The following is a 27,699-nucleotide window of genomic DNA, read 5'->3' on the forward strand; positions in this document are numbered from 1 at the left end:
ATATGAGCCACAAACCCTACTGGTGACATTTACATGTTTATTTCCTCACTTAGAACAGATGCATGGAAAGACCAGTTGTAAGATACGGTCCTTTCTGCAAAGGATTCTAACATTTTTATTTTTATAGTAGACATGCACTGAAAGAAATTTTCTAGATCTTGACTGAAATCTAAGGAGCCTTAAAATCCTTCTTGAATACTTTTTCTGCAACACTCTGATAACAATTACAGACTTTCATAAGGTGCTGGGATTACACAGATGATTCAGATGAGAAGAAACCTATGTCTTCCATACAGAACCTGTCTTTTCAAAGAGATAAATTACTATCTACACAGACTTTATTGGCTTTTACAGTGGGAATGATAGACTCTCATTTTCTTGTCAACTCATAACTTAGCATTACTTTTTTTTTTTTTTTTACCAGAAATAGTATCAAAAACCTAACCGCTTTGCTTTACTTGTACATAGCAAGAAGAAGAACAGACATGGAACATAACAGGAAACTGTGTTATTCCAAAAACATCACAGGCTCGGATGACGCGTAAACCTTCACCAAACATGGGCCCTCGGCACCATTCGCAACGGGAAGTGCTGAAATGAAGGAAACATCAAGTCAATATTGAATAAATTTCTACTAAAATAAAAACACTGTGCTTGATGCTGTGCAAGACTCGAAGTCATACAAAAAATGACCTTTATCTTGATTGTGTCCTCACCATCCAGATGAGGGAATAAGATATACCCAAGTGAGAAACTAAATGAAAAAAGAGCTAAACAATAAAGGAGATATACATGTCAGTGGTTGGATAGATGGTTTTTGTGTGGCCTTTCTAGCCGTAGTCTTGTAACTCCCACCCAAGTGACTGGGTGAGACTGTGCAAATAAGGCAGTTGTGGCCCACCAAGGGGATTGGTCAGTTTTGCCTTAAAAGAGAGCCAGTTCCAGAGCAGAGAGAGGATCCCACCACCACCAAGGAAGAACAGCCAGGAGAAGAGATTGCGTCGTTTGGACCTGGGGTCCCTGCACTGAGAAGCTCTTGATCCTAGGAGACAGAGCTGTAACCACTGAAGACAGAGAGAAACAACGGCAGGAGAGACCGGCAGGAGACAGCTCAGTGGGCTTCTCAGCCCATGGAGCATGAAAGTGGAGTGGGGTGCCTCTGGGCACTTATTGGAAGAGCTAAAAGAGCTTTGTAACACTTGCCTGAGCAGGGCAGAGGCCAAGGGGCTAGAGAGAGGCAGAGACTGTCCTGATGGAAGAACTGCATCCTGAGTGTTTCTGAACCTGAACTGTAACCTGTTACTTCCCTAATAAACCCCATAATCATTGAGTTCTGTGTGGCCATTGCAATGAATTATCCAGCCGAGCAGTGAAGTAGAGAGTGCCATGAGAGGGACGGTTGGTGTCAGAACTGGTAAAGATGGGACAGAGATGCTACGTCTCGAAGGAATCAGCCTTAGGCTGTTGATTCTTATTCTCCTTCCCGCTTGTGAAGTTAGAGAAGGTCAGACGCCGCCTTCACTCCGTTCTTACAATGTATAATAGAATCCTAGTTTTCTAAAACAAAAAATGTGTTCATGCATAGTAAAAAAAGACTCTAAGGATAGACCCAAAGTGAAAAACAGCAATTATCCATGGACAATGTGAGCACAGGAAATTTTTTATTTCTTTATAATGTTTTTATGTATTTTTCAAATTTTCTACAATAATGTGTATTATTTTCATAATTCAAAATAAATACATCATTTTAAAAATAAAGGGACTATTTTTAAAATAATCTTTAAATGATATTTTACATGTCAAGATTTTATCCATAGTGTGGTTACTGCAATAAAGCAGGATCCAATCCTAAATAAATAAATAGTCAGTCATAACACTGTACAGGATTAGTATTCATAATATATTTTAAAATGCTCACAATCAGTTAAAAAAAATGACAACCCATTAGTACATTAATACTAGCACATGAACAGACAGTTCACAGGAGAAGAAACCTAAATGTCCAGAGAACATAGGAAAAGTTTCTCAGTCTCACTAGTATCATGGAAAACAAATAAGATAGCAAAGAAATACCATTTTACAATCATTAGATGGGTAAAAATGTAAGAATCTGACAATACAAAGTTTGGCGAGAAGGAGGGCCATCAGCGGCTCTCATACTCTCTTGTTATTGGTGGGTGCCGTGGAGTTGATTCCAATTCATAGTGACTTCATGTGGCAGTGTAGAACTGCCCCATAAGGTTTTCTTGGCTGTAATGTTTATGAAAGCAGATCACCAGGTCTTTTTCCTGAGGAGCTGCTGGGTGGGTTCAAACTGCCAACCTTTCAGTTAGCAGCTAAGCGCTTAACCATTTGTGCCACTAGAGCTCTTCATACTGTCCTAGAAGAGACTCATAGTGACCTTAGAGGACAGAGTAGAACTGTCCCATAGGGTTTCCAAGGCTGTAAATCTTTACAGAAGCAGACCGCCACATCTTCCTCTGGCGGAGTGGCTGGGGGGTTTGAACTGCTGACATTTCAGTTAGCAGCTGAGCGCTTTAACTGCTGCACCACGAGGCTCCTTGATTTATGTGGTAGCTGTACAGATACTGTCAGCTACATCTCAGCAATCCTCATTTTACACTGGATTTAAGTAATAGCTTGAGAATATTAGAAAATGAGACAAATTTCAGACTACATTTTTATGCCTGAGAAACCAGAGGGGCAATTTGAGGAATTGTGTGTGTGTGCGTTAACAGTAAAACTGTCATCTGGGCCTGTAACAAAGAACATTTTAAAGGCCTAAAAGTGCATTTTGCATAAAGTTTGCTCACCATTTTAGTAACTTTTGAATTTCTTCTGGGATCACATCATGATATCTATGTAGATCATTTTTGAAAAAGAACAAAGAAACGAGGTGAGTGAGATGCTGTGGACTATTCAAAGAATTCTCTTTCCAAAGATGAGGATGAGTGTAATTATTCTCAAATTGGATTTTTCTCAGGTTCAGCTTCAAAATTCCAGGTGGGAAAGAAGTCAGATCATTACCATCCACGTTCAGTTTTTCAAGTGATCTGCACATAAAGGAAACTATACTTTAAAATGTATTCATGCAATTTATAATATTGAAGTAAAATTCTGCCCCAATGCTCTTGAAGACTTATATCAAATTTTTACCAATAAAATACAAGCATATAGTTAAGTATTTTCTTAAAATTAAGACATTTTACTTACAAAGCATGTGAACCATATATTATTAAGCAATTAGGTGCATTTGTGTGAATCGTGCATTTAAAGTGTGTGTTTTGGGTCTTTGCAACATGTCTTATCACTATGGAAAAAGAAATATCTATAAATACAGCAAGGCTAATAAATATGTTACATAAGGTATAATATAGTATGTTGTTGTTAGTTGCCGTCCAGTTGATTCTGACTCATGGTGACCCCACGTGTGCAAAGTAGAACTGCTTCTTAAGGTTTTCAAGGCTGTGAACTTTTGGAAGTAGATGGCAGGACTGTCTTCTGAGGTGCATCTGGGTGAGTTTGAACTGTCAACTTTTTGGCTCGTAGTCGAGTACTGAACCATTTGTGCCACCCAAGTGCTCCCCATAAATAAAACCAAAAAAACCAAACCTGTTGCCGTCAAATTGATTGCTACTCATAGTCGATTCCTACTCACAGTGACCCTATAAGACAGAGTAGAACTGCCCCACAGGGTTTCCAAGGAGTGGCTGATGAATCCCAACTGCCAACCTTTTGGTTAGCAGCTGAGCTCTTAACCACTGTGCCACCAAGATTCAAACAGTATACGTATAAACCAAAACCAAACCCATTTCTGTCAAGTCGATTCTGACTCATAGAGACCTTATAGGACAGAGTAGAACTGCCCCACAGGGTTTCCAAGGAGTGACTGGTGGATTTGAGCTGCCGACCTTTTAGTTAGCAGCTGAGCTTTTAACCACTGCACCACCAGGACTCCAATATAGATATGGTATAGTATAATAAGGTGCCCTGTTGGTGCAGTGGTTAAAAGCTCAGCTGCTAATCAAAAAGTCAGCAATTCGAATCTACCAGCTGCTCCTTGGAAATCCTATGGGGAAGTTCTACTCTGTCCTATAGGCTTGCTATGAGTTGGGATTGACTAGATGGCAACGGGTTTGGTTTTTTGGTTTTATAGTATAATAAAGTAGGAGCCCTGGGGGTGAGTAGTTAAGCACCCGACTGTTAACTAAAAGGTTGGTGGTTTGAACCTACCAGCCACTCCATGGGAGAAAGATGTGGCAGTCTGCTTCTGGAAAGATTACAGCCTTGGAAACCCTATGGGGCAGTTCTACCGTGCACTATTAGGTCACTATGAGTCAGAATTAACTCAACGATAATGGGTTTGGTTTTTTGGTTTGTAGTATAATGTTACACAGAAAGAATATATTTTCATAGACAAACTGAATATCAATGGGTATTTTTTATATGACCTCAATCAAAACAGTGAAATTTACACTATCAAAATGTGTTTTGTGGTGGGTATGTGTTGGCTTTTCATCACCTGAGTCCTGGTTTTTTGTGGGTCAGTAACTCTTATTTCTTTATTCAAAGAAAACCAACACTACTAATTTTCTACTTGTATGCCACTTCTCTCAATGGTTTTTTGAACAGTTACTTATCTCCTTTCTAATTAGTGCTGGAAGCAGACAGAAAAGTATCCATTCATGAGGGACATATAAAAATCAAATCAAAGGCTAGTTCCACTTGCAAATGCATTTGGGGTGAAGAGGCTGCAATACGGACTTTAGGTAAAGGGCATCTGGGAACCTCTAGATTCTTGTGTACAGTCTAGTTTCACATCTTTTACTCACGTAGTTTAAGTCCTTTAATTATGACTCCTGCTGACAGTATTAAAATACAGTCAAAACTTGTTGCTGTTGAGTTGATTCTGACTCATACTGACGCTACAGGACAAAGCAGAACTGCCCCCTAGGGTTTCCAAGGAGCGGCTGGTGGATTTCAACTGCTGACATTTTGGTTAGCAGCTGAACTCTTGACCACTGCACCACCAGGGCTCCAAAATACGGTCAAACTAGTATTTAAAACAATGAGATGAGGAAGATGGCATTCCAGGTAATCTTCTTCCTTCAACCCATTTTGGCTGGTGGACCTCTCATGGTCTGTAAAATGTAAGTGAGACCCCAGGCTCTGCTTGGGCCCTAAAAGAGGGAGCTGGTGTGATCCCTTTTCTCCTCTGTATCTGACACAAGCCTAGGGACCAGCATTAGAAAACCCTAAATGGACAATCAGAACAAGCGTGTGGGGGGCGGGGGGACTCAGGGACAATGCTGGCGAAGGTCCCCAGAACACCCCTGGGCTAGGCTGCCCCTGTCTGAGTTGGTTTACCTTAGAAGACCTGCCAGTTTGGGTGCTCCCTCTCCCACAGTGAGTTTGGTGGGGAATTAAACAGACTAAGGAGTCCCTGAATAGTGCAAATGGTTAAGCGCTCAGCTGTTAACCGAAAGGTGGGAGGTTTGAGTCCACCCAGAACCACCTTGGAAGAAAGACATGGCAATCTATTTCTGAAAAATCAGCCTGTGAAAACCCTATGAAGCGCAGTTCTACTCTGACACACATGGGGTCACCATGCATCAGAATCTACCCTACAGCAATTGGTACACAGCCTAAACAATCCTTAAAGCTGGTAGAGCTCCTTGTTTAGACATTCTTTGCTGCAGAGCATCCTGGGAGCAAAGAAACTTCCTCCTGGCTCACTACTGACATTCTCAGGGCTCTGAATGGTCCTCTGTGACTACCATGAGACCTGAGCAGAAGATGGACCAACCAGGAAAGAAAAACAAGCAAAACACACAGAACAGTATTCCTGAGGCAAGCAGATTCTGAGGAGAGACAGATAAGATACTGGGGAAAAAAACCCACTTAAGATTCAAACAGAGCCCAAAAGCACATAAGACTTTCTGGAACCAAACAGTGTAAATTGTAAAACTAAAAAATTAAGTGGATGAACTCATGGAGCAGATGGTCTTTGCGGAGATCTGAATTAGAGGCAATGACAAAGTAAAAGTTGTTGTTGTTAGGTGCCATGAAGTCAGTTCCAACTCATAGCAACTCTATGTACAGCAGAATGAAACACTACCCAGTCCTGTGCCTTCCTCAAATAGTTGTTATGCTTGTACCCGTTGTTGCAGCCACTGTGTTAATCCATCTCGTTGAGCGTCTTCCTCTCTTTCACTGACCCTCTACTTTACCAAGCATGATGTCCTCTTCCAGGGACTGGTCCCTCCTGATAACATGTCCAAAGTATGTGAGATGAAATCTCCCCATCCTTGTTTCTAAGAAGCATTCTGGCTGTACTTCTTCCAAGACAGATTTGTTTGTTCTTCTGGCAGTCCATGCTATACTCAATATTCTTTGCCAACACCACAACTCAAAGGCATCAATCCTTCTTTGGTCTCCCTTACTCATTGCCCAGCTTTCCTATGCATATGAGGAGATTGAAAATATCATGGCTTGGGTCAGGTGCACCTTAGTCCTCAAAGTGACATTTTTGTTTTTCAACAGTTGAAAGAGGTCTTTTGCAGCAGATTTGCCCAGTGCAATACATCATTTAATTTCTTGACTGCTGCTTCCATGGGTGTTGACTGTGGATCTAAGTAAAATGAAATCCTTGACAACTTCAATATTTTCTCCATTTATCATAATGTTGCTTATTGGTCCAGTTGTGAGGATTTTTGTTTTCTTTATATTGAGGTGCAATCTACACTGAAGGCTGTAGTCTTTGATCTTCATCAGTAAGTGCTTCAACTTTTCTTCACCTTCAGCAAGCAAGGTTGTATAATCTGCATATCATAGGTTGTTAACGAGTCTTCCTCCAATCTTTTTGCTGCATTCTTCTTAATATAGTCCAGCTTCTCAGATTATTTGCTCGGCATACAGATTGAATAAGTATCGTGAAAGGATATAACCCTGACACAAACCTTTCCTGACGTTAAGTCACACAGTGTCCCCTCGTTCTGTTCTAACGACTGCCTCTTGGTCTATGTACAGGTTCCTCATGAGCACACTTAAGAGTTCTGGAATTCCCATTCTTCGCAGTGTTATCCATAATTTGTTTTGATACACACAGTCGAATGCCTTTGCATAGTCAATAAAACACAGATAAACATCTTTCTGGTATTCTCTGCTTTCAGCTAAGATCCATCTGACATCAGAAATGATATTCCTTGCTCCGCTTTCTGTTCTGAATACAGCTTGAATTTCTGGCAGTTCCCTCCTGATGCACTCCTGCAACCACTTTTGAAAGATCTTCAGCAAAATTTTACTCGTGTGTGATGTTAATGATATTGTGCGATGATTTCTGCATTGTTAGATCACTTTTATTTGCAATGGGCACAAATATGGGTCTCTTCCAGTCGGTTGGCCAGGAAGCTGTCTTCCAAATTTCTTGACATAGATGAATGAGCACCTCCAGTGCTGCATCTGTTTGCTGAAATATCTCAACTGGTATTCCATCAATTCCTGGAGCTTTGTTTTTCGCCATTCGCTTCAGCGCAGCTTGGACTTCTTCCTTCAGTACCATCAATTCTTGCTCATATGCTACCTCCTGAAATGGCTGAACATTGACCAATTCTTTTCAGTACAGTGACTCTGTGTACAATCTTCTTTTGATGCTTCCTGCATCGTTCAATATTTTGCCCATTGAATCTTTCAATATTGCAACTCAAGGCTTGAATTTTTTCTTCAGTTCTTTCAGCTTGAGAAATGCTGACTATGTTCTTCCCTTTTGAACATTTCGAACATTTAATTATAATACTTTACTTTGTCTTCTTGAACGGCCTTTTAAAATCTTCTGTTCAACTCTTTTATTTCATCGTTTCTTCCATTTGCTTTAGTTTACCCTTCGTTTAAGAGTAAGTTTCAGAGTTTCTTCTGACATCTATTTTGGTCTTTTCTTTCTTTCCTGTCTTTCCTTTTGCTTTCTTTGTGTATGATGTCCTTGATGTCATTCCACAACTTGTCTGGTCTTCAGTCATTATTGTTCAATGCGTCAAACCTATTCTTGAGATGGTCTCTAAATTCAGGTGAGATATACTCAAGGTCATATTTTGGCTCTCCTGGACTTGCTCTAATTATCTTCAGCTTCAACTTGAACTTGCATCTGAGCAATTGATGGTCTGTTCCACAGTTGGCCCCTGGCCTTGGCCTTGTTCTGACTGATGATATTGAGCTTCTCCATGTCTCTTTCCACAGATGTAGTTGATTTGATTCATGTGTATTCCATCTGGAGAGGTCCATATGTATAGCTGTCATTTATGATGTTGAAAAAAGGTATTTGCAATGAAGAAGTCGTTGTCTTGTAAATTTCTAACATGCAATCTCCCAAGTCGTTTCTATCACCAAGGTCATATTTTCCAACTACCAATCCTTTTTGTTACCAACTTCTGCATTCCAATCACCAGTAATTATCAATGCATCTTGATTGCATGTTTGATCAACTTTGGACTGCAAAAGTTGTTAAAAATCTTCAATTTCCTCATCTTTGGCACGAGTGGTTGGTGTGTAAATTTGAGTAATAGTCGTATTAACTGGTCTTAATTGTAGGCATATGGATATTATCCTATCACTGATGGCGTTGTACTTCAGGATAGATCTTGAAATGTTCTCTTTGACAATGAAGGTGATGCCATTCCTCTTCCAATTGTCATTCCTAGCATAGTAGACTATATGATTGTCCGATTCAAAATGGCCAATACCAGTCCATTTCAGCTCACTAATGCCCAGGCTATCAATCTTTATGTGTTCCATTTGATTTGTGATAATTTCCAATTTTCCAAGATTCATACTTTGTACATTCCATGTTCCAATTATTAATGGATGTTTGCAGCTGTTTCTTCTCATTTTGAGTCATCCCACATCAGTAAATGAAGCTCCCAAAATCTTGACTCCATCTACGTCATTAAGGTCGACTCTATTTTGAGGCAGTTGTGTTTTGAGTGCCTTCCAACCTGAGTGGCTCATCTTCCCGCACTATACCAGACAATATTCTGCTGTTATTCATAAAGTTTTCACTGGCCAATTTTTTCAGATGTGGACCGCCAGGTCCTTCTCTGTAGTCTTTCTTAGTCTGAAAGCTGTGCTGAAACCTGTCCACCATGGGTGACCCTGCTGATATTTGAAATACTGGTGGCATAGCTTCTAGCATCACAGCAACACACAAGCCACCACAGTAAGACAAACTGATAGACATATGTAGAAGAAATGCTTCAAACCAGGGTGAAGACATATTTTAAATAATTATGAGGAAAATATGGCTGCAAATATAGGTGCCATGGAAAACAGATCAAGGAAACCTAATATATAAATAATAGGAGTTTCAGGAAGAGAAAATGAGACAGAGGAAGGAGAGGCATTATAGTAACAAATTATAGAAGAAAATATCCCTGAACTTAAAAAAAGAAAAGTTTGAATATGCTGATGAGAGTTAAAAGAATTCCAGGTAAGATTGGTTTAAAAAAAAAAAAGGACACATTCTTAAGCCTATCCTGACAAAATCCTGAAGGTCAAGGATTTTGAGAAAATCTTAGTCTTTCCAGATAAAAATAGGAGCTACTTACAAAGAAAAGGGAATCAAATTGGCATCAGGTGCCTCATCTACAATGCTGGCAGCTAGAGAAGGAGGTGATGATTGATACTACTTGGGAAAAGACTGTCCACCCAACTGAGACATCATTTAAAGATTTCCTCCATCTGAGGAAAATACTTAAGAAAAACCTTTAAACAGCCAATGAATCAAAAGAGATATCTGTAAATTTAGGATGAGATGAAAGAGGAGAGAAAACAGCAATAAGCAATAAGTCTTAAAATACATAGTGTTGCTATGATGCTGAACAGGTTTCAATGGAGCTTCGAGACTAAGATGGACTAGGAAGAAAGGCCTGATGATCTACTTCCGAAAATCAGCCAATAAATACCCTATGGATCACAATAGTCTGATCCACAACCAGTCGTGGGGATGGCACAGGACCAGGCAGCCTTTCATTCAGTTGTGCATGGGGTCGCCATGAGTCCAGGCTGACTCCACAGCAGTGAACAACAAGACCAACAAATATAAATGAAGGGTGATTGTAAATGTGAAACTATAGTGCTAAATATTCTTTAAATAAAAAGAGACAATGCAAAGGAAAATAATAATGAGAATCTGAAACAAAATTTCCTAAACTATCTCAGCAAAACCTAAAGTTAGATGAAGGGCAGATGAGTTTGGAGGGAGAGTATGAAAATAAAGGTATTAAACAGTCCCAGATATTGGTGGAAGGCAGCAGCTGGGAGAGACCATCATGGTAGGGGTGTGGATTTTACCTTGCTTTAAAAATTAATAAGGAAAAATGTGTTTGATTATGAGTCTTAGAAAAGATAGCTAGTACCATATTTTTATGCAAATAACGTGCACCTTCTACGTTTGCCAACCACGCCCTCCCCTTGTGAGGTATTTTCGTAAGCACATTATGCCAATTTTTTTTTTACAGCAACATGTAAAAAAAATTGGCATAGTGGCACTTATGAAAATACCTCACAGGGGGAGGGAGAGGTTGGCAAACAAATGTAGAAGCACACATTATTTGTGTAAAAATATGGTAATAGCTTGGCAAAGCATAGTAGAACTTCAGAATTAGCAATGAGGGGACAAAGGGAACAAATCACAGAAAACAAGGAAATAGGAAAAGGAGAAAGTAAATGAAAAGTATAAAATTAGATATGTCAGTCATAACAAATGTAAACAGACTGAATTCTATTAAAATACAGAGATTGTCACATGGGAAACGAAATAATTGGTATAAATATTAGAAAAGCAGAGATAAAACTATCTCATTTTGCTGAAAAGATTGTTGTTTCTGAAAAACCAAAGAAAATCTAGAAAGACTCAACCAGAACTAATTAAGAGAATTTGGTTACATGGCCTGATTTTAAATTAATGTAAAGAAAGACACAGCTCTTCTCTATTTTGAACTGGCGATAGTCAGCTAGAAATGGAAATTAGAAAAAAAAATTACATTCATTGTAGCAACATTGTTATGAAATACTTAGGGAAGTTTAGCAAGAGAGATAAAGGACTTCCATGAGGCGAGTCATAAATTCTTACGAAGAACATAAAATAAGATCCAAACAAACGAAAATATATACTATGTTTTAGGATGAAAAGATTTATTATCATTAAAAATATAAACTATTTGAAATTCATCTGTAAACTCAAGGCAATTTCAAGTAAAATCCCAACTTTGTGTTTATGAGGAGGAGTTGGGAATTGTATTAAACAGTCTTAAAGTTCATGATCTAAGAGAGAATAATTAAGGGATTATTATTGACAGATAATCTCCCTAGTAGATAATAGAAATTACTCTATGGCGATGGTTGCACAATATGGTGAATATAACACTCTCACTGAATTGTACACTTAAAAATGGTCAAAATGGCAAATTTTTTTATTTTTCTACAATAAAATAAAATTACTCTAAATTCATAATTAAAATAATATGGTCATGACATAGACACAGATGAACTTTGGAGAGTTTTCTTATTAATGTGAGAAAGAATCAGAGGTCAGCATTAAATTACACTCTGTGTTATTAGCATTTTGTGTATATGTATTTTCTTACAAAAAATGAATAAAACTGGTAAGTGCTACACATGCGCACACACAGAAAAAATGGACAAAGGTAGCTTGTCATTTGATTAAAAATGTTATGTCTTAAAAATACTGTGCACCAATCACTTAAATTACATTTCTGGTAAATATTATGCTTCACATAGTACATTTTATGGATTTTAGATAAATGAAAGGACTCAATCTTCTCTATTACAATAGTCACCAGAGATAGCCTTAAGGGGCATATGACTTCAGGTGTGCTTACTACTTTCAAAATACCTGAGTTTCTTGATTTCATCTGGAATAGAAGAAACGTCATTGTAGGAAATATCAAGTTCCTCAAGATAGGACAAGGTGAATAACCTTTAATAGGAAAAGAAAATGAATTGTAAAAACGATTATACGTTTGTTATTCACTGGCAATCAATAAAGGATTAAATACTCAAGTAAATATGTAGAAGTATAGTGAAACTGTATTTTTCTAAGATCTTGAAATTTATATAGACTTCTTTTCATTATGGATGATGTAATTCCATGAAAGTTTCTAGAAATTATTCCTCTATCCATTCATACTGATTTCAGATGGTTAGAGTGGATAAAGTGCCATCTAGAAAAGGCACCTGAGAAATTCTTAACATTTAGATGCATTTTTTTCTTGGTTGCAGTAAGGATTTTCCTAGTGAAGAATCTTTGGTCTTTTTTTCTGTTAAGAACTTAAAAGAAGCAAAGAACACAAAGACTCTATAACACAGAGAGCTCTGTCTGGGATGGCAGGGAGTGGGGGGAATGTGGGGAAGAGGGGAGTTGCTTCTTGAAGACTGGGACTGAAGGGCTAAGGCATGACATTCATCAAAATCCTGAGTAAACATCCTCCTCTTTGAATATAAACCAAAACCAAAACCCGTTGCCATCTCCGACTCATAGCGACCCTACAGGACAGAGTAGAATTGCCCTCATAGGGTTTCCAAGGCTGTAAATTTTTACAGAACCAGGCTGCTGCATCTTTCTCCTGAGGAGTGTCTGGTGGGTTCGAACCACCGACCTTTCAGTTGACAGCCAAGCACTTTAACCATTGTGCCACCAGGACTCCTTTTAACTGATGCATGTTGTTGTGTGCCGATGAGTTGATTCTGACTCATAGCGACCCTATAGTGACTCTATAGGACAGAGTAGAACTGCCCCATAGGGGTTTCCAAGGAGCGGCTGGTGGATTCGAACTGCTGACCTTTTTGGTTAGCAGCCTGAGCTCTTAATCACTTCGCCACCAGGGCTCCCACTGATACATAGTAGGAGCTAAATGAATCTTTGTTGGCAGAGTTAATTTCCTCTTCTTACCCATGTAACTGCATATTTTCCATATCCCTTCTTAGTCCTATCTCCAGTCTTAGCAGATGAGGGTCACTCCTGTTCAACACTAGGCTCTCCCCTTGTGCCCATGACCCCTTTCCCTCCCACCTCCTGTGACATTTTGCACCATATATCATCCTTCCATATCCTTAATCTATCCCCTGCTGGCTCCTTTCCATCATCCTATGAATATGCCTAAGTCTTTAAAAAACAAAAAATAAAAGTTTCTAAGATCTCAGTTTCCCTTTAGCTTTTATCTAATCTCTCCCTTCCCCCATTGCATCCAAATTTCTCCAGAGTGGTCTACACACAGTACTAAATGCTTCTCTCCTCCCGTTCTGCCTCAACTCACTGCAAACTGGCTTTTGTTCTCACCATTCCACTGAAACCATTCTCAGTTTTAGTCTTACTAAATTCCTCTATTGTATTTGACACTGTTGATCATCCTTCTTTTTTGAAATAATCCACTCACTTGGTTTCCATGATATTCCTGGTTCTCTTTATGCAATTTGAGCATTTTTTCTGTCTTTCTAATTTCTTCTTCCTTTGTCTGTACCTGAAATCTTGGTGTTTTCTGCAGGAGTATGTCCTCAGCAGATTGCTGTACAGATTCTCCTCGGTTTCCACTACTATATACTGGTAACTCAAAACCTCAATCATCAGCACAAAACTTTTCTGTGAGTTTAATATACCTAAATCCAATTGTGTAATGGACAACACAACTCAAAATCAACATGTTAACCTAAAATGGAACTCCTCGTTTTCCTTCCCTGGAACCTACTCATCTTTAATCTTGTCACCCTCCTGCATAAAACCCATCAACGGTTTCTCACTGCACTTGGAATAAAATGTAAATTTCTTCATATGGCCTCTAAAGCTTTATGAGATGTAGCCCCTGCCTAACTCTTGAACCTCATGTTGGGGCACACACTCATTATACCCTAAGCCACCCTGGCTTTCTGTCAACTTTTAAAGCTCTTATCTGTCTCCCACGTTATTCCCACTGTATGAAATATTCTTTTCCCCATTTTTGACCTGGGCTTGTTTCTGTTTAAATGCCACTTCCTCAGATAAACCTTTCTTAGCACCACAATTTAATTCATGTCCCTCCTATATCTTTCTTATTTTTTTTTTCAGGCAGAGCCTTTACTGTTTTATATTTATGTATTTATTGGAGTGTTTTGTTAAAATTCCTGTATCCTTCCCTGGATTCTAAACCCTGAGAGGGAAAGGATCATGCCACTTTCATTTACCATTGTAAACCCAAATCCTAGCACAGAGCCTATAATTTAGTAAATAATAAATATCTGAGGGTAATGGTGCTTCAGCGGTAGAATTCTCGCCTTGCATGCCAGAGACCAGGGTTTAATTCCTGGCCAATGCACCTCATGTGCAGCCACACATCTGTCAGTGGAGGCCTACATGTTGCTATCATGCTGAACAGACTAAGATCGACTAGGAAAATCTGCTCCCGAAAATCAGCGAATGAAAACCCTATGGATCACAACGTTCCTATCCAACAACCCATCATAGGGATGGCACAGGACCAGGTAGCATTTCATTCAGTGTGCATGGGGTCACCATGAGTAGCAGGCCAACTCGATGGCAGCTCAGATGCACAACAATAAATATACTTTCCATGATTGAAATCTAGGCATCACCTTAACTCTTCCTTTCCCTATACCCTCTTTGTCTAATCAACACCAGATCTTGCAGATTCTACTTCAGTTTCTTAACAATCTGTTTCCTCTCTTCTGTGCTTACTACCACTGCCCTGGTCCAAGTTCTTTTCATTGCTTGCCTGGATTACTATGATAGTCCCCTAGCTGGTCATGTCGAATTCAGTTTCATCCCCTCACATCCATCCTCCACATTGCCACCACCATGTGCTTAAATGTAAGCCTGACTCCACCTCTCCCCTGTGGCTTTAATGGCATACAGCATAAAAAGCACAAGTTTTTAACCCTGGCTCACAAGGCCCATGGGTGATCTGGTCCCCACTTACCTCACCAGGTTCATCTGTAAAAACTCAACCTGGCTCTCTAAGCTCCCAAAACACCAAACTGTAAGTATTTACCATCCTACATTGTATATGTTGCTTCACATTTTTCTTTGCAAATATGTTGTCACTCTACATGGAGAAATATCCACCCATCACCAGCCCAACTCTCTTCCCTTTAACCTGGCTAATTCATACTCAGTTGCACTTGGATCAAATGTCACCTCTTTCAGAGAGCCATCTCATACTCTCCAGAATGAGATCCACGCCAATCTTTGGAACTCTCAAATTGTATGATGCGCATCTCCATTATTTTACCTGATTCTATTCGATTGTTTGCTTTCCCCTGATAGATTGTGATTTCCTGAGGAGCACACAGTAGATACTTCATAAATCCACTGAATTGATTACAAGAATGAAATATAAGATTCAAAACAAATCAGCGCAACTGCCTGGGACAGTAATAACATCCTAACTATAGAATTCGCATGGAGCCACAACTCTCTCAAATATTTTACATCATTGTTAGGTTCTCTGGGTGTCACTCAGTTTCATCCAATTGCTCCTCCAAGTCCAGCCACTCTGTGTCAGGTCTTCTTTGCTTCTCAGGCTAGAGTTTTGACAACAATTAACTCTTAAATAGAAAGAATTCAGCACCCTCGTGGCTCACTGTATAAGCGCTCTTAAGGTAAGTCTGCATTTAACAAGCTCTGCAAATGAACATTTTTACTTATGTCTGAGCTTGCTCTAAGTCTCTGAGGTCCATGAAGTTAAGTTCTCCCATTACATTTTTCATTCTTGGCCTCAGTATGCTGAAGATGTGCATACATATCCTATGTTATTTAATCAAAATATAGTCCTTCATTTTAGAAACACAATTTTTTTTTAAATAACTTCTTAACACTCTTCGACTATATCCAATTGTTCATACTCATCTGCCCAACCCCTATGCAATGAACAAAATGTTGACCCTTTAGTTAGTATCAAGTTTTAGTTGCTTTAGGAATTTTTACATTTTGTTTAAATGACAGTTACAGTTATTTAAAGTATGTAATTATCCAGTATGAACTCATATTTAGCTTTATATCTAGATGAACAGATACAGAAACAATTATAGATCTGTGTGTATACATGGATTAGTATAAAAAAAAACTCGTTGCCTGGGAGTTGATTCCAACTCATAGTGACCCTACAGGACAGAGTAGAATTGCCCCATAGAGTTTCCAAGAAGTACCTGGTGGATTTGAACTGCTGACCTTTTGGCTAGCAGCTGTAGCTCTTAACCACTACCCCACCAGGGTTTCCATGGATTAGTGTAAATACATATATTACTTTACACTGATAGCCTAGAAGCAACGATACCCCAATAATAACAAGCATACCCAGTGCCCAGATCTTGGTTTTTAAATACCATTCTTCAATAAAAGAAAACAGAGTTTCTTGGAGAAATGGCTGATTCTAGAATAAGGGCACGGAAAACACAATTTTTGTTATTGTGGAAAAATACAGATGAGTCAAACAGAGCTAAAAATGCCCAAATACAACATTCTTACTTCATTTTTATTCTTTTTTTTATATATGTGATGTATATATGTGTATTTTTATACAGAAATGGTATAATTTTTTATATACTTCTTTATCCTTTTAAATGATGGAACAGTTTTACAGTGTCTGAATGTACAATTCACTGGATAATTATTTACAAACAATGCCATATGAATATCCTTGTAAATAAATTTGGGTGCACCTCCTTCATTATGATGACAATTTTTTTTTGAAATATCGTTCAACTATTTAAGAGTCCATATCCCTTTGCCCTTAACCTACATTCAATCTGTTAAACTCCCACTGGAAGAGGCATCTAGTTTGGCATTTGGTTAAGGTTTTGGTGGAAAACTTTCATTAGGACTTAAATAAATACCAGTCTGTATTTGGTAAGAAATCCATCTTTTTCACACACAGATACCAACATGCATGGTATAGTTGAAAAGATTTGAGAGATTATACAGGTCAATCCCCTTAGTTTATAGATCAAGAAATTGAGGCCAAGAATGGTTAAGTAACTTTTCCCAGATTAAATAGTTACCATCAACTTTGAAGTTAAAAGTCTAGATTCCCTAATTCCATGTGTAGTGCTCTGTCCCTAGTCAAAAAACCGTGCCAGGTTCTCATCTGAACTGCTCTACGTGATTTGTGAACACACTAAAGTAATGGATCTTGAGATGTGTTTATTTTATTAGTTACCATTTATGTAGCTGGTAGGATCATTTTTACCACCAAAATTAGAAGCAGATCAGCTACTTATAACAGAGTAAGAATTACTAAATGGCTAAAAAGCTGCTAACTACTTTCAAAAGCGAAGTTAATCATTTTCCAAATTAGAAACTCTCTCTTTTCTGTGTTTATAATCTCAGACTATCAACCTTACCCGGGTGGAAGAAAAGTAATCAAAGTAAAGGCCATGATGAAAACTCTAAGGTAGTTAAGTTTTTTAATTTCAGATGGGATTTCTTTGATAGGATTATTTCTCAGGTTTAGTACTTGTAAATTTTTAAGACAAAATATCTGTGGAACAGAAAAGAGAAACAATCATGAGTGGAATAACAAAGTATGCAAATCCCTTATTTGTTACCTTTTATAGAATCTTGAAACTAATGTAGTAAAGTCAGTATAGTAGAGGTAGTCCCCAGGTTACAAATGAGATCCATTCCTAACCGCGCCTTTAAGCTGTAACAGGCGCATACAGTTCTTATTCAGCCTCACTTTAGTGCAAGAAAAGGCTGGAAGCCTTTTCAATGATTTAAAAGCTGCACGTGCAGCAAGTGAAGGTGATTGTGATGAAGAATTTTTTTCGAGTAGGGGTTGGTTCAGTCGTTTTAAATTGAGGGCAAATTCACAGAACATTAAAGGGCAAGTACGAGTTGTCCGTAAACCGGACGTTCATAACCCGGGTACTTACTGTAATGTTAACTGGATGTATTATATGTATCTCAATAAATACCTTTGGTAAACCTTCAGAATAAGTGACCAGAATTAATATTATGATATGGTGAAATAGTGCAACTACTATAGATTCATATGCCCTTGACTCAAGAATGGTCCTTTTCTAAATGGGAAAGTCATCCTGTTTGACCGAGGTCATGGTTTCACGAGCCAATTATGCAATGATGAAGAAGGAGGAAGATACGTGCAGAACCAGGAAGATGAGTGGAATTAAGCTTAGTGATCAGTAGGTTGTCAGTTAGCTTAGTCAGATTGTCCTCCTTCTTATAGTAATTTCCTATACACTGATTTTTCAAATGAAATAAAAAATAGAATGTATCATTTAAATTTATGACCTATGCTTGATTAAAATAGTTCTTGCTCTCTGGTGAGTCTTAATAAGGTGTAATATTAGCTCTTCTAAACGTTAAATCTTTTTAATCATTATAAAGATGCCAAATTGCTGGACTGAAACCAAAACCCACTGCCATCGAGTTGATTCTGACTCATAGTGACCCTATACTTATTCTTGCATTAAGGAAGTGTTAAGTTCTCCAATGTTGTTTTTCTTTTCAAGATTGTTTTGGCTATTCTGTATTCCTTGAATTTCCATATGAATTTTAGGACCAGTTTACCAGTTTCTACAAAAAAGGCAGTTGGGATTTTCATAGTGATTGCTTTGAATCTGTAGATCAATTTGGGAGTACTGCCATCTAAACACTAGTCTGGTGCACGAACAAAGGAGCTCTGGTGGACAGTGGTTAAGCGCTTGGCTGTTAACCGAAAGGTCGGTGGTTTGAACCCACCAGCAGCTCCTCTGGAGAAGGATGTGGCCATCTACTTCCATAAAGATTACAGCCTGGGAGATCGCCCTGACAGGGAAGACAACAGAGGGTCCCTGACGGAGCAGGAGAAAAGTGGGGTGCAGAACTCAAATTCTAGTTAAAAAAGAGGAAAAAAACAGACTTAATGGTCTGACTGAAACTGGAGGAACTCCAGAAGACATGGCCCCCAGACTCTCTGTTAGCCCAGAACTGAAACCATACCTGAAGCCAACTCTTCAGATAAAGGTTAGAATGGACTATGGGACATAAAATGATACTCATGAAGAGAGTGCTTCTTAGCTCAGGTAGATACATGAGACTAAATGGGCAGCTCCTGTCCAGAGGCCAGATGAGAAGGCAAAAGGGACAGGAGCTGGTTGAATGGACATGGGAAATACGGGCTGGAAAGGGGGAGTGTGCTGTCACATTATAGGGAGAGCAGCTAGGGTCATATAGCAATGTGTATATAAATTTTTGTATGAGAAACTGACTTGAACTGTAAACTTTCACTTAAAGCACAATAAAAAAAAAAAAAAAAGATTACAGCCTAGGAAACCCTATGGGGGCAGTTCTACCCTATCCTATAAGGTCACTAAGAATCAGAATCGACTCAACAGCAGTGGGTATAATGGATGCAAGAATATTGGATACCTTTCCATTTATTTATGTCTTCTGTAATATCTTTCAGTAATGTTATGTAGTTTTTAGAGTATATGTTTTATGCTTTTGTTAAACTTACTCCTAAATATTTTCTTTTTTGATGCTCTTGTAAATAGAATCGTTTTCTTAACTTTATTATTGGGGTTGTTTGTTGCTAGCATATAGAAATACAATTTATTTTGTATATTGATTTTGTATGCTACAACCTTGCTAAACTCATTTATTAGTTCTAATAGTGTTTAGTGGATTCCTTAGCTATCCTTAACAGGTATATACAAGACCATGTCACCTGCAAATGCAGATAATTTTACTCCTTTCTTTTTAATCTGGAAGCCTTTTATTTCTTTTTCTTGTCTAATTTCCTTGGCTAGAAACTCCAGCACAATGTTGACTAGAAGTGACAAGAGCAGACATCCTCATCTTGTTCTTGATCTTAGGAGGAAAACTTTCATTCTTTTACAATTAAGAATGTTGTTAGTTGTGGATTTTTTATAGATGCTCTTTATGAGGTTGAAGAAGTTCCCTTCTGTTTATATATGCTGAGTGTTTTTGTCATGAAAGGTAGTGTTGGATTTTGTCAAATTTTTTTTCTGAATCTATTAAGGGTGCAAACTGCTTTTGAACGATCTTCAGCAAAATTTTACTTGCATGTGATATTAATGATATTGCTTGATAATTTCCGCATTTGGTTGTATCACCTTTCTTTGGAGTGGGCACAAATACGGATCTCTTCCAGTGCTCATCTATTTAGATTACACTGAATTAAAATGATAGCCATATGTGACTATCCTTGATATGTTTTATTAAACAGTATATCCTATTCCAGCCTATGGTGTTTAAAACTTCTTATAACATGAAATTGCCTCATCACTAACTTTGTTTTTGAAGCTCCAATTATCACATGGTAGAAATTTATTGTAGTTTTATTCACTGCTTGAAAACTAATGAGAACATATTTGACAGCCTGACTATAACAGTCTTTGAGGATTATGTCATGGGATTTTCTAAGAAAGATATACTGTATTTTTGGTACTTCTAAAAATAAGACTTTGTGGATGCAATCCAAAATTTATTTACTTTTTAGTAACTCCAGGGTATCATAAGGTGTCTATGTTGTTATGATTATTATTCATAATAAGAAATTTTATAACAATATATACAATAATAAAAATGAACTCACTTCTGAAGGAAAGTAGCGGATATCGTTATACGACAAATTAAGATAAATCAATTGGAAAGCCAAAGGTGTTAAGTCTGGACAATTGAGGATAAAAAAGCCCTGAAAGAAATTGACAAGGAATAAGATGTTAATTTTTAATGTGCAAATATCTGTGTACAAGAGTAAAAAAAAAAGCACATGATCTGAACGACACTGCTTGACATAGTACACAAGAAGTCTATGCTCATCTTCCATTCATTTCTTGGAGCCCGTCATGATTATATGTTCTTAAATATGTCAAGGATAGAAACAAATAGAAATACTGAAAAGTATTTATGTTATAAGTAATTGTGTTACGTGTGTGATAGGTGTTATTTCAATTAATAATAAGCAAACATTTATTGAGTACCCACTACATGTTGGAATATAAATATCTATTTTATATTTAATCATCTCTTTTACTCTGTTTTTTCATGTCTCTACCTGTATTTCTCTGTCATATATCTATTACTCTATATCTAAAACTTCTTACACAAATATGCCAATTTCAGATTGAGGAAAACTTTTGGTGGTCCCTCCAGTATCGATAATGCTCCAGGGAAGTGGGAACCTTCATTTCTTAAGGATTATAGAATCAGTAGTGATCAACTCAGTGAACCACGTGACTCTCCTGCTAAAAGATCAACCCTCAGCATGTAACGAAGGGAGGTATTGCTGCCAATACATTATGCTGTGGCATGCACTATATAGAAACAAAAATTTCACAGCGAAAAACCTCAGAATTGATAGTACTGAGTTAAAGACTGACCTGTTATTAAAGCATTAGTATTTGTAAATGTCTGTATGTTGGTACAAAAGCAGGTGCTCTTTCTTCTCATCATTAAATATTTTTCTCTTCTCTGCAGAACTAGGGTACACCAAATTATGCAGAAGAAATTTGTCACAGCTGCTGATCATCCCACTTAATGAGCTCAGACAACAAGTGCCTTCATATTTCCTTTTGCCTGGAAAGCTCTTCCCCCATCATTCCCAATAATTATTGTCACTGGAGCCCTGGTGGTGCAGTGGTTAAGTCCTTGGCTACTAATCTAAAAGGTCAGCAGTTCGAATCCACCAGCTGCTCCTTGGAAACCCTATGGGGCAGTTTTACCTTGCCCTATAGGGTCACTATGAGTTGGAACCAACTCAATGGGTGTGGTTCATTTGTTTTTTTTCTTCAGGTGGCACAATTATAGTGACACTCAGGTGTCTGCTTATAGTTAGCTGTCTACTCATAAGTCATCCGACCAGAAGAGGCCTTCCCTGACCCACCTATTGAAAACAGTAACCTCTCAACCCAGTGCCAGCCTATGACTCTCTGTCCCTTCTACTTGCTTTATTTTCCTTCATAGCTCTTATCACCACAGAACATACTATGATGTATGTATGTATGTGTGCATGCATCTGTGTATGATGACCTCCATCATCTTGCTAAAGTACAAGCTCCATGAAATAAACATTTTGTCTGTTTTTCTCACTGATACATTATAGGATATACAGTTTACCCACTGGTATACAGTGAGTTCTTAATATTGCCTGAATGTGTGAGTATCTGGAACCTTCATATTGCCTCATGGAATTCCAGCAACCTTTGCTGTGGACATACCATGAGGCCTACCCATTTCAGGTACCCTGGATTTCTCTGTTCCTATCCCATCAAAAAACCTATTTACTGTGGGTTATTTAAAAAAAAAAAAAAAAAAAAAACCAACTCCTTTGCTGTCTAGTCAATTCCAAGTCACAGTGACCCTACAGGGCAGAGTAGAACTGCCCCACAGGGTTTCTAAGGAGGAGCTGGTGGATTCAAACTGCCAACCACTTGGTTAGTAGACTGAGCTCTTAACCATTATGCCACCAGGGCTCCTGTGAGTTATTATGGAAGGGATATGGAGAACTAAATAGCATGAAGAATGTGGAGGCTTTCTCAGTCTCCTGAATGACACTAGTCACCTTTAAGCACATATGCAATAAGTTTGTAATATATTAATCAGTACATTTGTTTTGTGTAAAAGCTGTGTTCATATAAGTTCTGTTTCTCTTATAAGCTCTTGAGACAGACCAGGATTTATTACTTTTAATTCTTTTATGATTAAGTAAAATGACAAAGTAAAAGAGCTGAACACAGTATTTCAAAGGGCAACTAGAGAAGACAAGGTAAAGTACTATAATGAGATGTGCAAAGACCTGGAGTTAGAAAACAAAAACAGAAGAACACGATTGGCAATTTCTTAAGCTGAAAGAAATTAAAAGAAAATTCAAGCTTTATGTTGTAATATTAAAGGATTCTATGGGCAAAAATAAAATTGAACAATGCAAAAAGCATCAAAAGAAGATACAAGAAATACACAGTCACCATCCCCAAAAGAATTGCTCGACATTCAACCATTTCAGGAAGCAGCATATGATCAAGAACCCCTGGTAATGAAGGAAGAAGTGCACGCCATGCTGAAGGCATTAGCAAAAAACAAGCCTCCAGGAATTGATGGAATACCAATTGAGATGCTTCAACAAACAGAGGCAATGCTGGAAGCGCTTACTCATCTACGTCAAGAAATTTGGAAGGCAGCTACCTTGCCAACCAACTGGAAGATATCCATATTACTCATGTCTGTTCCAAAGAAAGGCAATCTAACAGAATGCAGAAATTATCTAATAATATCACTAATATCACAAGCTAGCAAAATTTTGCTGAAGATAATTAAAAAATGACTGCAGCATGGGGGACATCTAGCTCCACTGGCATAACATAGTCTATAAAGAAAACGTTCTACATCTGACTGCGGTGAGTAGCGACCAGGGTCTTAAAAGCCTGCAAGCGGCCATCTAAGATACATCTACTGGTCCCATCTCGGCTGGAGCAAAGGATAATGAAGAAGACCAAAGACAAAAAGAAAAGATTAGTCCAGAGGACTAATGGACCACAACTACCACAACCTCCACCAGTCTGAGCCCAGAACAACTAGATGGTGCCCGGTTACCACCACTGACTGCTCTGGCAGGGATCACAATAGAGGGTCCTGGACAGAACGGAAGAAAAATGTAGAACAAAATTCAAATTCACAAAAAAAGAAAGAAAAAAAAAGACCAGGCGTGCTGGTCTGACAGAGACTGGAGAAACCTCAAGAGTATGGCCCCCAGACATCCTTTTAACTCAGTACTGAAGTCACTCTTGAGGTTCACCCTTCGGCCAAAGATTAGACAGGTCCATAGGGCCAACAATAACACACGTGAGGGAGATGCTTTATAGTTCAATCATGTATATGAGACTAAATGGGCACACCAGCCCAAAAGCAAAGATGAGAAGGCAGAAAGGGACAGGAAAACTGGACAAATGGAAACAGGGAACCTGGGGTGGAGAAGGGGAGAGTGTTGACACATCACAGGATTGGCAAGCAACGTCACAAAATAATTTGTATGTTAACTGTTTAATGAGAAACTAATTTTCTTTGTAAACTTTCACCTAAATCTCCCTCTCTCTCTCTCTCTCTCACACACACACACACACACACAAATGATTGCAGCCATACATCTACAGGGAACCACCAGAAGTTCAAGCCGGATTTAGAAGAGAACATGGAATGAGGGATCTCACTGCTGATGCCAGATGGATCTTGGCTGAAAGCAGAGATACCAGAAAGATGTTTACCTATGTTTTATTGACTACACAAAGGCATCCAACTGTGTGGATCATAACAAATTATGGATAACATTGTGAAGAATGGGAATTCCAGAATACTTAATTGTGTTCATGTGAAACCCGCACCTGGATCAAGAGACAGCTATTCAGACAGAACAAGGAGATACTGCATGGTTTAAAATTGGAAAAGGTGTGCAGCAGGGCTGTATTCTTTCACCTTACTTATTCAATCTATATGCTGAACAAATAATCTAAAAAGATTATTTGTATGAAGAAGAATGCAGCATCAAGTTTGAAGGAAGACTCATTAACAACCTGAGATAATCAGATGATACAACTCTGCTTGCCAAAAGTGAAGATGACTTGAAGCACTTATTGGTGAAGGTCAAAGACTACAGCCTTCAGTATGGATTACACTTGAACATAAAGGAAATGGAAACCCTTACAACTTGACCAATAAACAAAATGATGATAGATGGCAAAGAAACTAAAGTTGTAGAGGATTTAATTTTTCTTGAATCAACAATCAATACTCATGAAAGCAGCAGTCAAGAAATCAAACAATGTATTGCATTGGGCAAGTTTGCTGCAAAAGATCTCTTTAAAGTGATAAAAAGTAAAGATATCACTTTGATGATTAAGGTATGCCTGACTCAAGCCATGGTACTTTCAATTGCCTCATATGCATGTGAAAGCTGGACAATGGAAAAGAAGACTGAAGAACTGCCACATTTGAATTATGGCGTTGGCAAAAAATACTGAATATATCATGGACTGCGAGAAGAACAAAAAACTCTGTCTTAGAGGAAGTACAGCCAGAACGCTCCTTAGAAGCAAGGATGGTGAGACTTCATCTCACTTACTTAGGACATGTCATCAGGAGGAACTAATCGCTGGAGAATGACATCATGCTTGGTAGAGGGTCAGCAAAAGAAGAGGAAGACCCTCAGTGAGATTTATTGGCACAGTGGCTGAACAACGTGCTCAAATATAGCAACGATTATGAGGATGTTGCAGGACCAGGCAGAATTTTGTTCTGTTGTTCATAGGGTCTCTGTGAGTCAGAGCCAACTCAATGACACCTAACAAAAACAGCAACGATTCTTTTCTGTCACCACAGAGCTCAGGATTCTGCTCTGGAGTCAAATGCTTTTAGAAATAATATTAATGGCCTGGGAAATAAACCGTTTTTCCGGACTAGCTTCACCTAACTCATTAAAAGCTATATTCTTTCTCTATTTATTTCCATTACAAATAAAGTTTTATTTGAACATAGTCATGCTTGTATGCTTAGGTATTGCATATGACTGCTTCTGCACTGTATGACAGAATTGAGCAGTTGTAATAGAGACCCTGTGGCCCTCACAGACAACACTTTTTACTATCTAGCCCTTTTCAGAAAAAGTTTGTCAACCTCTGATTTATTCACTCCAAAACCAGATAATCTGCTGCTTCTCACTTCTACTAATGGTCACTGGGCTTGTTTCAGACCAAACCTCCCACTAAAGACAAAAAGGAAAACAAACAACAACAACAAAGGCTTGGGGAATTACCAGGTAGCAAGGATTTAACAGGCCAAAATTAGAGAGAAAAGGTACTCCCAGGATGGTACCACAATATTTGACACTATCTTTCCCCCTCCAGGCATCTGCCTCATCTAAAACTGTGGTTGAGTAGCTGAGCAGAACTACAGTCTGTTGCATACTCCTGGAAAGACAAAAACTGGAGTTCAGGGTTTGCCAAGGAGGAGAGGTCTCAGACTATCTATGGGGTGGCTGAAAGGCCACAGCCCTGGGATAAAAAGGTGAACCTCAGAGTTCTTACAAAGTTTGAAGTCTATCATTAAATCAATTGATTCTCTGACTGAATTAAGATGAGCCTCACCTACACTCTCTGCCTGCCAGAAACAAAAATAAAAATTTTCTGACAGAAGATAACATCATCCAGAACCTCAAATTATCTCTGCACAATATCAGTCTTGAAATAAAAAATAAATAGGCATACAAAAGGCCAATAATTGAACAAAAAACCAAGAGAAATTATAGACCATAGAGATAAACTCACAGAGAATTTACATGTTGGATTTATCAAACATTTTTTTTTTTTAACCATCCCCCAAGACTATGGTCCCCTGGACACTCTGCTAACTCAAAACCATTCCTGAAGCCCACTTTTCAGACAAAGATTAGACAGCCTATAAAACAAAAAATAACACACATGAGGAATGTGCTTCTTACTTCAATCAAATTACACAAGACCAAATGGGTAACTCCTGTCCAAAAGCAAGATGAGAAGGCAGGAAGGGAGAGGAGCTGGATGAATGGACACAAGGAACCCAAGGTGGAAAGGGGGAGTGTGCTGTCACATTGAGGTAATTGCAACCAATGTCACAAAACAATGTGTATAAATTTTTGAATGAGAAATTAATTTGAGCTGTAAACTTTCACCTAAAGCACAATAAAATTTAAAAAGAACAACTGAAGAAAAACTGTGATTAATCTCTTGAGAAATTAAATGACAGAATAAAGAATTTAAAGTAGAAAAACGAAAATAATAAACATATTTAAAAAATATGTGATTATAAATATGACATAATCAAAATTAAGAACCTGGTAAAGAGTTTGATGGCAGGTTAGACTAAACTGAAGGGAAAATTACTGAACTAGAATTCAGGTAAGAAGAAAACACTCAGAATCAAGCACAGAAAGTGAAAGAGACAGAAAATTTAGACAAGAGAGTGACAGACATATGGGACAGAATAAAAGTGTCTAAGATACATGGAAGGAACCTCGGTGGTGCAAAAGGTTAAGCACTCGATTGCTAACTGATGATCTGAACCCCGCAGCCATTCTGTGGGAGAAAGATGTGGCAGTCTGCTTCTCTAAAGATTACAGCCTTGGAAACCCTAGGGGGCAGTTCTACTCTGTCCTATAGCGTTGCTATGAGTTGACAGTGGGTTTGGTTTGGTTTGGTCAGAGTTTTAAATTTTAGCCAGTTTTATGGGCATGCCTGGATTACACCTCAACGTAAAGAAAACAAAAATCCTCACAACTGGACCAATAAGCAACATCATGATAAACGGAGAAAAGACTGAAGTTTTCAAGGATTTCATTTTACTTGGATCCACAATCAATGCCCATGGAAGCAGCAATCAAGAAATCAAAAGACGCATTGCATTGGGCAAATCTGCTGCAAAAGACCTCTTTAAAGTGTTAAAAAGCAAAGATGCAAGACTAATGGGGCACAATAGTCCAGGGACAAAGACTAGAAGGTGGGGGGGCGGACAGGAAAGCTGGTAATAGGGAACCCAAGGTTGAGAACGGACAGTGTTGACATGTTGTGGGGTTGTTAACCATTGTCATAAAACAATATGTGTACTAACTGTTTAATGAGAAACTATTTGTTCTGTAAACCTTCATCTAAAGT

General features: G+C 38.3%; 1 protein-coding gene across 1 annotated transcript in view; it reads right to left on the minus strand.

The window, feature by feature from the left end:
* Positions 1-440: 440 nt before the first annotated feature.
* The window catches only part of LRRC63 (leucine rich repeat containing 63), a 50,745-nt gene continuing 23,486 nt past the window's right edge, over positions 441-27,699 (minus strand). The window contains exons 5-9 of the mRNA XM_004391374.3: positions 20,619-20,717; positions 17,401-17,537; positions 11,906-11,989; positions 2,814-3,053; positions 441-591 (exon numbers count right to left, since the gene is read on the minus strand). Coding sequence (XP_004391431.2) covers positions 441-591; positions 2,814-3,053; positions 11,906-11,989; positions 17,401-17,537; positions 20,619-20,717 — 711 coding nt within the window. The remainder of the gene's footprint in view (positions 592-2,813; positions 3,054-11,905; positions 11,990-17,400; positions 17,538-20,618; positions 20,718-27,699) is intronic.

Source organism: Trichechus manatus, unplaced genomic scaffold (genome assembly GCF_000243295.1).
Source record: "Trichechus manatus latirostris isolate Lorelei unplaced genomic scaffold, TriManLat1.0 scaffold00044, whole genome shotgun sequence".
NCBI classification, from domain to species: Eukaryota; Metazoa; Chordata; class Mammalia; order Sirenia; family Trichechidae; genus Trichechus; species Trichechus manatus.